This window comes from Leopardus geoffroyi, chromosome X (genome assembly GCF_018350155.1).
Source record: "Leopardus geoffroyi isolate Oge1 chromosome X, O.geoffroyi_Oge1_pat1.0, whole genome shotgun sequence".
In the NCBI taxonomy this organism is placed as follows: Eukaryota; Metazoa; Chordata; class Mammalia; order Carnivora; family Felidae; genus Leopardus; species Leopardus geoffroyi.
The window spans coordinates 83,158,205-83,172,133 of NC_059343.1; the positions used below are offsets into that span (position 1 = coordinate 83,158,205).

At 39.9% G+C, this 13,929-nt stretch overlaps 1 protein-coding gene and 1 pseudogene across 1 annotated transcript; both read left to right on the forward strand.

Moving 5' to 3' along the window:
- The first annotated feature begins 88 nt into the window (after positions 1–88).
- On the forward strand, positions 89–2,505 carry LOC123594405 (nuclear RNA export factor 2-like). The gene is given in 7 exon segments (XM_045471173.1): positions 89–288; positions 370–477; positions 604–668; positions 781–869; positions 958–1,009; positions 1,727–1,799; positions 2,331–2,505. Coding segments are annotated over 7 exon segments (762 nt in total).
- Positions 2,506–4,130: 1,625 nt separating this feature from the next.
- LOC123594406 lies at positions 4,131–5,508 on the forward strand (annotated as a pseudogene).
- The last annotated feature ends 8,421 nt before the right edge of the window (positions 5,509–13,929 follow it).

Sequence of the window (13,929 nt, forward strand, 5' to 3'; positions counted from 1 at the left end):
ATATATATATATATATATATATGGTGTATGTTATACCAATATAATTTATATTGAAGTCCCCAAGATAATAACACCTTGTAAGGTGAGGATGGACCAAGGAAGATTTGGGATGTTGCAAGGGAGGCTTTGTCTACCACATAGTTTCAAGGCATCTTTTGATATGAAGAAAACTATAAAGGATTTTAGATTCTTACGAATCGAATCCTTCCATTTCTGCTTCAGTAAGTACCCTTGGGACCATGAGTCAGAAGAGGACTGGAATGGGACAGGCCACCCAAGCATCAATCTGTTACTGGGTTGAGGGGAACTTTTATGTCCCCTTGGTGGCCCAAACTACAGAGATAGCCCATTGCCTTTGTTCCTCTTCAGATATTACTTGATCTATGACTCTGGAGATGAACAGGGTCTCCTCAATGCTTGGCATGATGAGGCCTGCTTCTCCCTGACCATTCCCTTAAACCCTGAAGATGCAGCATTGTGAGTATCACAGCTCAGACTCTGCTCTTAGGCTATGTGTCTCCCCAGCAAACACGGGTCAGCTCCTAGAAACATCTACACTGCCTAGAAACATATATACCACATTCTGTCCCTCTTTTTTTCTAGAAACAGCTTGGAAGAATACTTCAAGGATATCAGGGACATTAAGAATGTTGAGGACTCTGGTAAATGTATAAAGCAAGATCATCATGGGAAAGGGGATGTGAAGGGAACATATATAGAGGCTGATGACCTGACCCTTACTTCTCTTTTCCCTACAGACCTGTGGATTCAGCTTTTAAGCTACAAAGTATGACATTGTTGACTCCCTCAATATGTTGCCCAAAACTCAGCATGACTTTCACTCCTATGTGGTAGACCTGAGCATCTGGATGGCGACCATGTATTTCCTGCCTTAGGCAGACCATGAAAGTCAGAAATGGGTAGGAGATTTAGAAGGATACTGAGAGCCTTAGCAACTGTTCTTTACCTTCCCTGCTCTATTTTTCTGTCAATGGGGTTTTTAAAGAAGGTGAGTGTAGAGTCCCCTCCCCTGATCCTGCACTATATCCTGCCCCTGGCTTGGCTACCTCCCAATTCTCCTGGCTTTCCAAGTTACTTCCTTTCCTTTCCTTTCCTTTCCTTTCCTTTCCTTTCCTTTCCTTTCCTTTCCCTTCACTTCCCTTCCCTCCCCTCCCCTCCCCTCCCCTACCTTCCCCTCCCTTCCCCTTCCCTTCCTTCCTTTTATTTTCTTCCCTTCCCTCCCCTTTTGATTCCCTTTGTGTTCTCCCATCCCCACCTTGCCCCCAGACTATCTTGGTCTGATGTACATCCATGCCTTTCTTCCCCAACACAGCTTACATGTTAGAGGCACAGGCTGTGGTATTTTATAGCTCTCATCTGAGTTCCTTACTCTGTTACTTTGGTCCCATTACCTAACCTTCCAGTTTCCTCTTTTGTGAAATAAGCTAGTAATACCCTTATCTTGGGCTGCTTTACAAAATGAATCAAGTGAACACATATTTATCAGAGGATCCAATACATGTTGGGGGTCCTATCTCTGGGAGTTGATTATACCTACTTTTTCCCCCTCAGTCTTTGAAGCCCCCTCATATCTCCCAGTGAAAAACCTATCTGGCTCCCATCAGGGTGCTGCAAGACTATCAGGTAAAACCCTGAATGGGGAATATTGCTTGTGTTAAAAGTATGTACAACTCTAAAGGGACATTGCTGTTTGTTGTCATTGAAGTGGAAGGAAATTCTCAAGGTTCTCTCTGTGCTTTCACTTGGACCTTCATCTTGACTTCTGATAGCAATTCCAAGTAAGTGCTGTGTTGTGTGCACTGCATGGGAACAAACACCCATCTCTGGCTGAGGCCAGTGGTGTAGGAATGTGGTACAGCATAGAGGTTTTCTCAGTATTTTGGAAAGACAACAGATAGAACTAAGGAGAGTTCTAGGTTAGTGGTTAAGTGTATGGACTCTGGAGTCAGAGTACCAGATTCTTTTCCTGACCTCAACACTCACCAGCCAGCTGAGTGACCTTGGTCAAGTTATAACACCTCAGTGACTGACTGTATTACCCTGAAAATGGGGATTGGAGTGCCCATTCCTTGTGCTGCTGTAAAGGGTAAATGCATTAGAATTAAATCTGCATACCTAGCTAAGCTGGTCGACAATCCCTCCAAAAATAGTCTCTGTAGGGGACCAGAAGTACCAGCCAAGGAATCCAGGGGCAGGCACAGTAAGGGTATGGGAAGAATCTGATTGCTAAGTGACAGTGAGAGCAGGATTGTTGTTGGGTGTGGGGTTGCCCATTTCTCTAGTTGTCTGAGGGCCCAACTTTCTCCCAGTCTGTGCATTATGAATGATTGACTGATTGTGAGGAATACCAAGACCAAAGAAACTCAGAACACCTTCTCCTTTCCAGTACCCACACCCTTCTCAAACTGCATGCCCACCATCTCCCAGAAGCAGCAGGAAATGATGCAGGTTTTCTGCACTCAGTCTTGGACAAACCTCCTGTGATCTCAGAAGTGAGTGCTTAGAGTCTCTAAGGATAAGAGGGAGCTAGGAGAAATGAAGGAATGGATAATAGGAACTTGAAGTTACTTTGTATAAAATAACTATTTGGATGCTGTACTTCCAAAAAAAGTAAGCTCATGAAAAAGGTATATTAATTTTACTGTGAAATATGTAAATAATTTAAAAATAATATTATGTTGAGATGACATGAACATGTATATGTAAAGTCCTAAGGAAACTACCAAAACAATATTAGAATTAATAAATAAGTTTGGCATTGTTTCTGGATACAAAATAAATATACAAGAGTAACTTTTGTTACTATAACTAGTAATAAACAATCAGAAAATGAAATTAAGAAAACATTCCATTTACAGTAGCATCCAAAATAACATACTTAGGAAATAGACCCATAAATACAGAAAACAAATTGATGTTTACCAGAAGAGAGGGGATGGAGGATGAGCAAAATGGGTAAAGAAGAGTGGGAGGTATAGGCTTACAGCTGTGGAATGAATAAGTCACAAGGATATAAGTTACAGCACAGGAAATATAGTCAATGGTATAGTAATAGCATTGTATGGTGACAGATGGTAACTACACTTATGGTGAGCACAGCATAACGTATAGACTTATTGAATCACTATATTGTACACCTGAAACTAATGTACAATTGTGTGTCAACAATACTTCAGGAAAAAATTTAAATAACATACTTAGGAAACAAATTTAATAAAATAAATGCAAAATATATACTCCAAAAATCTGTAAAACATTATTGAAGTAAATTTTAAAAGACCTAAATAAGTACAAAGTATATCATGCTCCTGAATCAGAAGACTTACGATTGTTTTTTTTTTTTTAATTTTTTTTCAACGTTTATTCATTTTTGGGACAGAGAGAGACAGAGCATGAACGGGGGAGGGGCAGAGAGAGAGGGAGACACAGAATCGGAAACAGGCTCCAGGCTCTGAGCCATCAGCCCAGAGCCTGATGCGGGGCTCGAACTCACGGACCGCGAGATCGTGACCTGGCTGAAGTCGGACGCCTAACCGACTGCGCCACCCAGGCGCCCCTAGAAGACTTATGATTGTTAAGATGGCAATACACCCCAAATTAATATACAGATTCAGTGCTATCCATATCAAAATCTCAGCTTGTTTCTTTACAGAAATTGATGAGTTAATACTAAAATTCATGTGAAAATCCAATGAACCCAAAATAGACAAAATGTTCTTGAAGAATAAAGTTGGGAGACTCATACTTCCCTATTTTAAACCTTACTACAAAGCTAAAGTTATCAATACCATATGGTACTGCCTTAAAGATAAACATATAGTTTAATGTAATAGAATTAAAGTACACACACACACACAAATATACACACCCTCACCTTTATGAACAATTTATTTTCAACCAGAGTTCCAAAAATATTCAGAGTAAAGAATAGTCTTTTCAACAACTGGTTAAAAAAATAACTGGATATCCACCCACAAAATAATTAATTTGTATCCCTATCTCACACCATGTACAAGCATAAATCACCATAAAAATCTTAAAAGCGGTGTCTGTGCCCACTGGCCCTCTGTTCCATCCTGCAGCTACCCACTGTCTTCTCACCACCCACCATGGCTGTGCTGCACTCCAGCCATGTTCTGTCTGAGGTTGCCACCACCTTCCACTGAGGCCTTGCTGCCGTGACTTCTGCCAGAGCCAGCTCCTGGTGGACCCGTGTTGGGATGGGGCCCCCAGATCCCATCCTGGGAGTCACATAAACCTTTAAGAGAGGTGTCAACAGCAAAAAAAAAAAATGGTAGTTGGTGCCTACTGAGATGATAACGGAAAGCCTTATGTGCCTTATAGTGTTCAGAAGGCAAAGGCCCAGATTACTGCCAAAAAATTTGACAAGGAATACCTGTCCATCGCAGGATTTGGTAAATTTTGTAAGGCATCTGCAGAACTAGCCCTGAGTGAGAACAATGAAGTGTTGAAAAGTAGCTGGTATGTCACCATACAGACCATTTCTGGAAATGCAGCCTTGATGATTGGAGCCAGTTTTTTGAAAAGATTTTTTAAGTTAAGCCAAGATGTCTTTCTGCCCAACCATCTTGGAGAAATTACACACCCATCTTCAGGGATGCTGGTGTGCAATTACATGATTATCGATACTAAGGCCCCAAGACATGCAGCTGTGACTTTATAGGCACTATAGAGGACATTTTGAAAATGCCACAGCAAAGTGTTCTCCTTCATGCTTGTGTCCACAGTCCAGGAGTGGACCCTTACCCTGAGAAATGGAAGGAAGCAGCAACAGTGATGAAGAAAAACAATTTCTTTGTGTCGTTTTACATGTCCTACCAAGGCTTTGCCAGTGGTGATGGCAAAAAGATGCCTGGGCTGTATATCACTTCATCTTCATCAAACAGGGAATTACTGTTTGTCTCTGCCAATCCTATACCAAGAACATTGGCTTATACAGTGAGCATGTGGGAGCCTTCATTGTGGTTTGCCAAGATGCTGTGAGGCCAATCACAAAGGAAGATCTTGATGCATCCCATATATTCCAACCCTCCAATCAATGGGACCCAGATTGCCTCAACTATCCTGACCAGTCCTGACCTGCAAAAACAGTGGTTGCAGGAAGTAAAAAGCATGGGCCATCACATAATTTGCATGCAAATTCAGCTGGTCTCCAACCTCAAAAGGAAGACTGCCCCCAACTGACAGCGCATTACTGACCAGATTGGTATGTTTTGTTTCACAGGACTAAAACCTGAACTGGTTTAGAGGCTGAACAAGGAGTTCTCCATCTACATGACAAAGGATGGCTGCATCTCTGAGGCAGGGGTCACCTTGTGCAACGTGGGCTATCTTGCCCATACCATTCAACAATCAAGCATTGAATGCATTTCTCAGAAAAGGACATGGAATAAAGTAGGGCAGAGGCATCTGTGGATGGTGTCTGAAACTTTGTGGCTTAAAACCAAACTCCTGCTCATCCTTTAACTTAAGCTGTTCCAAAAGAGTTTACATGTACAATAAAGACATAGCCCAAAAAACCTCTTGATTATGTCATTGCAATATTTCAGAAGTTTTAACTGAAGCACCTTATAGTGTTGGGGGTACTTCTGTAGAACCAGCGTGAGAATAGCATCTACAAGAAGATTTGGGGGAAAGACCTAGTTCTAAACCAGTAAGTCTGCGGCCACTGCAGCGAGGAAAACAAAAGATGCTGTTTCTTGTCTTAAGAAAAAAAAACTTTTCTTTTTAATACTTTCAGGCATTTTATTGTTCCCCTCTTCTCCCTTATCATTGCTGTTCTTTTCTTTAGGCACAGAGATCTATAACTAGCCTAGATTCTCATCCTATTCTACTGCATGATTGGCCCTCAACCCCATCCTATATGATTTACTTATTTGAGGAAAAAAGAACATAACTTACCACTCATCCCATACCCTCACCTTTCTCATCATCTGCCCATTTGGAACTTTTACTTCGTTCAGTGTGGTTGTGCATCTCATATCATGAGCAAGAGATGCAGGGCCCAACAAGGAAAGAGGATATCTGGGCTTTGGATTTAACCTTTGTGTACTGCCAGCTGGGCTCACACTTCACCCTTTGGAAAGATAACCACCATCTGCTCCGTAAACTTATTTCAGCCTTGTTTCTCTCTGTTAAAATAAAGCTATTGCAGACCCCAAAAAAGTCTTAAAAGAGGGGTTCCTGGCTGGATCAGTCTGCAGAACATGCAACTCTTCATACCAGGGTCATGAATTCAAGCCTCACATTGGGTATAGAGTTTACTTTAAAAAATTTTTAAAAGAAAATATAAGGGTAAATTCTTTGTGCCCTTAAATTAGGCCAACAGTTTGTGACATAAAATGCCAAAAGCACAAAAAGAAAAATTGGATCGATTGGAGTTCATCAAAATATGTATTTTTTTCACATCAAAGGACGCTATAATAAAGTGAAAAGACAACCACAGAATCAGAGAAAATATTTGCAAATCATATATCTGATAAGGAATGTGTATCCAGAATAAATAAAAAAATAAACTCTTAGAATTTAAAAAAGAAAAGTAGCCCTATTAAAATGGTCACAGATCTCAGTATACATAAAAAAGACATGAAAATAATCAAAGGGCACATGGAAAGATACCTAACATCATTAGTCATTTGGGAAATACAAATCAAAATAAAATGAGATACCATTTCACACACTAAGATGGCTACAATTGTTAAGTGAAAATAAATGTTGGCAAAGATGTGGAGAAATTGGAGCACTCATATATTGCTGGTAGGAATGGAAAATGGTGTAGCAACTATGAAAAACAGTTTGGCAGTTTCTCCAAATGTTAAACATGTGTTGAATAGACATTTTTCCAAAGAAGACACCCAGATGGCTAGCAGGCACATGAAAAGATGCTCAACATTAGTCATCATTGGGGAACTACAAATGAAAATCACAATGAGGTGCTACCTCACACTGTCAGACTGGCTAAAATTAACAATATAGGAAACAACAGATGGTGAGGATGTGGAGAAAGAGGGACTTATACTGGTGGTGGGAATGCAAATTGGTGTAACCACTCTGGAAAACAGTATGGAGGTTCCTCAAAAAATTAAAAATAGAGGTACCCTACAACCAAGCAATTGCACTCTTAGGTATTTACCCAAACAAAGGATACAAAAATATCAATTCTAAGGGGACACATGCACCCTGATGTTTATAGTAGCATTATCAACAAAAGCGAAATTATTAAGAGCCCAGATGTCCACAGAATGATGAATTAATAAAGAAGATATGGTATATATACACATGTATCATGGACTATTACTCAGCCATCAAAAGGAACGATAGCTCACCATTTGCAATGATGTGGATGGAGCTAGAGAGTAGTATGCTAGGTGAAATTAGAGAAACACAAATACTATATTATTTCACTCTTATATTGAATTTAAGAAACAAAACAGATGAACAAATGGGATGGGGGGGAATGATAGACGGGAACAAACCATATGAGACTCTTAAAGATAGAGAACAAACTGAGGGTTGCTGGATGGGAAGTGGGCATGGAATTGGCTAAATGGGTGATGGGTTTTAAGAAGGGCACTTGTGATGAACACTGGGTGTTATATGTAAGTGATTAATCACTAAATTTTACTCCTGAAACCAATATTACACCATATGTTAATAGAAGTTAAATAAAAAATTGAAACAAAAATATTTAAATATGTGATTACCATGTGACCCAGAGAGTCCACTACTAGAGAAATAAAAACATATTTTAACACGAAACCATGTACAGAAACGTTCAGGGTCACCTGGGTGGCTCAATTAGTTGAGTGTCCAACTTTGACTCAGGTCATGGTCTTGCAGTTTGTGAGTTGGAGCCCTGCATCCAGCTCTCTTCCCTCAACACAGATCCCACTTTGGGTCCTCTGTCTCCCTCTCTCCCTGCACCCGCTCCCCCAGCTCCTGTTCTCTTGCTCTCAAAAATAAATAAACATTAAAAAAATATTCATAGCAGCATTATTCATAATAGCCAAAAAGTGGAAACAACCCAAACACCCATCAATTTATGAATAAATGAATAAAATGTGATATATTCATACAATGGACTATTATTCAACAATAAAACATAATGGAGTTTTCATACATGTTTGTACATGGAAGAACCTTAAAACAATTATGCTAAATAAAAGAATCCAGGAACAAAGACCACATATTATGTGAGTCCATTTGTCTGAAATGCCCAAATAGACAAATCCATTGAGATGGATAGCAGAATAATGATTACAGTATTGGGGCACCCGGGTGGCTCAGTTAGTTAAGTGTCTGACTCTTGATTTCAGCTCAGGTCATGGTCTCAATGTTCATGAGATCAAGCCCCATGTGACCTGCTTGGGATTCTCTCTCTCACTCTCTTTCTGCCACTACCCCACTCCCGCTCTCTCTCGAAATAAACACTTAAAAAGTACTAATAGTAATAATAATAATGATGATGATGATGATTACCAGCGTCCAGGAAAAAGGAGGATTAGGAAGTGACTGCTAGTGAGTAAGGAGTTTTATTTAAGGTGATAAAAAAAAATGCTTTGGTATTAGATTGTGGAATTGTGATTATTACAAAATCTTGTGAATATACTGGAAAGACCTTGAACTAACTGTGCTTACTTCACCTTAAAATGGTGAATACAATATGTACATTATAACAATTTAAAAGTGATTATAAAATTATATTTTTAAATGTTGATTTGTTAATTTTTTATTGTCTTTATTTTTATTAAGCTGTTTTTTAAACAACTCTATTTTTGAATTTTAGTGGGCATGGAACTTAGTGATAGACATTTTCACTAGGTCTTTCTTCATTATAACACATAGTGCACATACTGGTACATATGTCCTGGCAAAAAAAAAAAAAAAAAAAAAAAAAGTGACATAGATTTAGTACTGCATGGTCAGCATCTCTCTACTATGTTACTAATGGAGATCACCTGTTCTCCCACTCCAGGTGTCTTCAGGACAATGAGTGGAACTACACCACAGCTGGTCAGGTCTTCACTATGCTCAAGGTGAGGTTTGGGAATCACTAAGTGGGTTACAGATGGGTGTTTCTGGATTTTCAGAAAGGCTAAGAAGGTGGAGGCTGGGTGGCCTGGGAATGAAACTCTGGGATCTGGCTCTTCTGATGTCTCAACTCCTTCCCTTCAGAACAAGGGAAAGATCCCAGAGGAAGCCTTCAAACTAAGGTTTGGATGTCCACAATATCTTTGTTCTCTTTTCTCCAGCCAAAGGCCATTATTCATTTGTATTTATTGTGCATTTTGTATTTTGTTATTATTTTTGAATATATATGTTACACATATATGTGTTTGTGTAAATATACGAGTATCTAATATAGCAATGCTCAGACAAAAGAGATAATAATCAACAGGGACCACAAGGACATGGGTAAAATAAAATGGATCACAGGTCCAAGCAGTTGATGTCAGGCATTCACCCTCTGAAAACAACCAGGACCAGTCAAACTTAGGATATCACTAATCCAGGGCACAGCTTAGAGCATTTACCTTCCAGTAGCATCAAATAAAGGTCCAGAAGAAGCCATTTGAGTTTTATTCTAGGAACCTTTTCTCCAGTGCCACAGGGCCAAATATGCCACCACTGCCACTTGCCTCCCCATCCCACCCTCCAACCATTCATGTGCCCAAAACTTCATAATAAGAGAATGATTGGGTGCATGGCAAGGCCATTGTGAAAAGCTGTGCTTTCTCAACAAGACAGTCAGAGGGTAGTGAACTAGGCAATGCCAGGTGTAGATGGATCCAATGAGGATGGCCAGACCAATTATATATACAACATATATATATTATATATATATAATATATATAATATATAATATATAATACATTATATATTATATAATATATATATAATATATATATAATATATATATAATCCCTACATATTTTCATGTATCTGAGTGTACAGTGAGCAAAGTTGAAATACCAGTTAGATCTGGCAATAAACATTTCCTTGTCATCCTCAACTTAATACTCAGTATATGAGTACATTACATTCTTTCCAATATGTCCCTTTTTTGTAGCCACCTGAAGAAATAGGATAAATTTCCACCTAGAATTTGATGCAGATATCAAGACTGATGGTGCCAAACACACAGAAAGAGGCATGTAATGTGCACATAATGTGTCTGCTAGGGAGAGCACAGTGGAACTCGCAAGATCATTTAAAAATGTATTGAGAAAATAAAGAAAGGGGATTTGGGATTTTTATGGTGTATAAAGGGTGGGGACATAGTGAGGGTTTCTGCACACAGACTCATGTGGTTTGGTTCCCATTTGGTGTCAAAGAAGGGGGCATTTAGGTTTTCTAATAAGCTTACCAGATGTGGAGCAGAGGTGAGGTTTAAAGTTGTCAGTGGTCAAGTATAAAAAAGGATCTGATACCTTTTTCCTGACACCTAGAAACAAGCACAGAGAGTTTGTGGAGTTTATGACTCCACAAATGAGAAGTCAGAAGAGTATGTCTCAAAGAACAGGACAAAATCACAGCAAGAGAGCTAAATGAAATGGAGATAATCAATATGCCTCATAGAGAATTCAAAGTGATCACAAAGATACTTATTAGACTTGAGAAAATAGTGGAGGATCTCAGTAAGATCTTCAACAAAGATACAGAAAATATTTAAAAAGCACCACTCAGAGATTAAGAACTCAATAACTGGAATTAAAAATACACTAGAGGGGAGAGGGATCCAACATGGCAGAGAAGCAGGGGGATCCGAAGTTCTCTCATCTCCCAAACACAGCAGTGTTGAGGCCAAAGGACTTTGGACTCCAAGAATATGGGCAGCAAAGAGACATAGTTGCTTCCTGGGACTCACTGGGACAACCTGGCAGGCCACAGGTGCATGATTGCAAACTGGGAGAGATAAAATGGGCAGTGGAGGAAGAGAGTGGCAGGATCCCCTTCTGCAGAAAGACAAAGGGAAGAGAAAGAGAGGCTGGGGAAGTGTAGGACTGTATTAGGACAAGAGAAAAACCACGGACCAGGACAGAGAAAGATCCAATCTCTAACTACAGGGCTTTCTCCTGACTGGGGATGGCTGCCCTGTTCATGCACCCCGGGGGAGGAGGGGAGCCAGTCCCAGGCTCAGTAACTAGTTCAGACTGGATCAGAAGCACAGTCCGTAGTGGGAGAAAGCAATCCCCGCCCTAGAATGCTGTGGGAAGAAGGTATATAACCATTCAAAGGACAAAGACTGCCTGCACCCGCCAACCAGAGACCATATATTGGGAGAAGCGAAGCAGTACTTCTCTGAAACCAGGGCGTATGGAGTGGGAAGTTTTAAGATATCAGGGTTTAAGTCCCAGGCAAGCACCACGGAGGCATGGGAGTCGGCTGAGTGGGACAAACTGTGTTTGCAGCACTGTGAGGCGGTACAGAGTGGCTCTTGACTGGAACTGGGACGCATGGAGGGGGACATTTTAGGACATTAGGGGTTAAATCCCAGCCAAGCACCAGGGAGGCATGGGAGTTGGCAGAACAGGACAAACCACCTCATTCATGCCCACAGCACAGTGAGGATGGCCTGAACAGAGTGGTTTGGGACACCTGGTCCATGGAGGAGAGACTGAGGTGTCACCATTTTTCTCCCCATCACCAACAAGATGGGGCTTCAGGGAGCATACAGAGGGCCCACAGGGGAGGCAGGACCTCCACTACACCAAAGCAGGTCCCTCCATGCCTGGTAACTGAATATCTACTTGAGCGGAATTGACGCTGAGGAACAAGACAGCCCTTCCTCCAGACTAGCGCTGTTGCATTGCCTGATTTAATTCTCGAAAATTCTTATCATATATATATATATACATATATATATGCATATATATATGTATATATATATGTGTGTGTGTATATATATATATATATATATATATATATATATATATTCTTCCTTCCTTTTTTGCTTCTTATCTCTTCCCTCCTCTAGTCTAGTTATTCTGGTTGTTGGTTTGTTTAAGCAGGAATATTTAATCCGTTCTTTTATACATGCTCTACACCTCCTTCTTTATTTTCCTTTCTCTCTCTCTGGATTAAGCCATATAGTTTCTCTGTCTGGTCAATTTTCTTTTCTTTTTCCCCACTCCTGTCATTTCTCTCTTTGTATGGAACAAGGCCTCTTCCATCAGCACTGCCTCCACTCTGTTGTTAACATGTAGATGGTGTTTCTGGTTTTTGTTTTTGGGCTTTTTGATGGTTAATGTGTTTTTGTTTGTTTCATTTTTGTTTTTTGCTTATTTGTTTGTCTTCCTTTCCAGGGCTACTTCAAAGAACAAATCAAAGCACACCTGGTGGAGGGTCGAAAACATCACCATGAGTAGGGAGATAAAAGTAACCAAAGTCACAACAACAGAGAACAAGTAACACACTCCAAAAAACACCTCTTGAAGGGCCAGGTCCTGGACAGTTTATGACCCCTCTTTAATATAGTAGTGCTCACAGGTGCAGGGCACATAAAAAGCTTTTAGAACACATAGGGACAGAAAACTAGCCAAAATGATGAAATGGAACAATTCTCCTCAAAAGAAATTCCACGAAGAAATGACAGCTAAAGAATTGATCAAAATAGATATAAACAATATAACTCAAAATGAATTTAGAATAATAATCATAAGATTAATCGCTGGGATTGAAAAAGCATAGAAGACAGCACAGAATCTATTGCTGCAGAGATCAAGGAACTAAAAAATAGTCATGACGATTAAAAAAGGCTGTAAATGAGATGCAAAACAAACCAAAGGCGGTGATAGTGAGGATTAAAGAGGCAGACAGGAGAATCAGTGAAATAGAAGATAAAATTATGGAAAAAGATGAAGCTGAGAAAACGAGAGATAAAAAAAAAATTCTGGACCATGAGGGGAGAGTTAGAGAACTAAATGATTCAATGAAACGGAATAATATCTGCATCATAGGAGTTCCAGAACAAGAAGAGAGAGAGCAAAGGGGGCTGAAGGTGTACTTGAATAAATCATAGTTGAGAACTTCCCCAATCTGGGGAAGGAAACATACATTGAAATCCAGGAGGCACAGAGAACTCACTTCAGATGTAACTTGAGACAATCTTCTGCATGGCATATCATAGTGAAACTGGCAAAGTACAAAGATAAAGAGAGAATTCTGAAATCAGCTAGGGACAAATGGGCCTTAACCTACAAGAGTAGACACATAAGAAGAGTAGCACACCTATCTACTGAAACTTGACAGGCCAGAAAGGAGTGGCAGGAAATTTTCAATGTGATGAACAGGAAAAATATGCAGCCAAGAATCCTTTATTCGGTAAGACGGTCATTCAGAATAGAAGCAGAGATAAAGATTTCCCAGGCAAAAACTGAAGGAATTCATCACCCCTAAACTACCCCTACAATAGATCCTAAGGGGGGACTCTGTGAGTGTTGCAAAGACCACAAAGGACCAGAGACATGACTATAAGCATGAAACCTACAGATAACACAATGGCTCTAAACCCATTATCTTTCAATAATAGCACTGAATGTAAATGGATTAAAGGCTCCAACCAAAAGACATAGGGTGTCAGAATGAATAAAAAAAAACAAGACCCATCTATTTGCTGTCTACAAGAGACCCATTTTAGACCTGAGGACACCTTCAGATTGAGAGTGAGGGGATGGAGAACCATATATCGTGCTACTGGAAGTCAAAAGAAAGCTGGAGTAGCCATACTTACATCAGACAAACTAGACTTTAAATTAAAGGCTGTAACAAGAGATGAAGATGGGAATTATATAATAGTTACAGGGTCTATCCATCAAGTAGAGCTAACAATTATAAATGTTTATGCACCAGATACAAAAGCACCCAAATATATAAAACAATTAATCA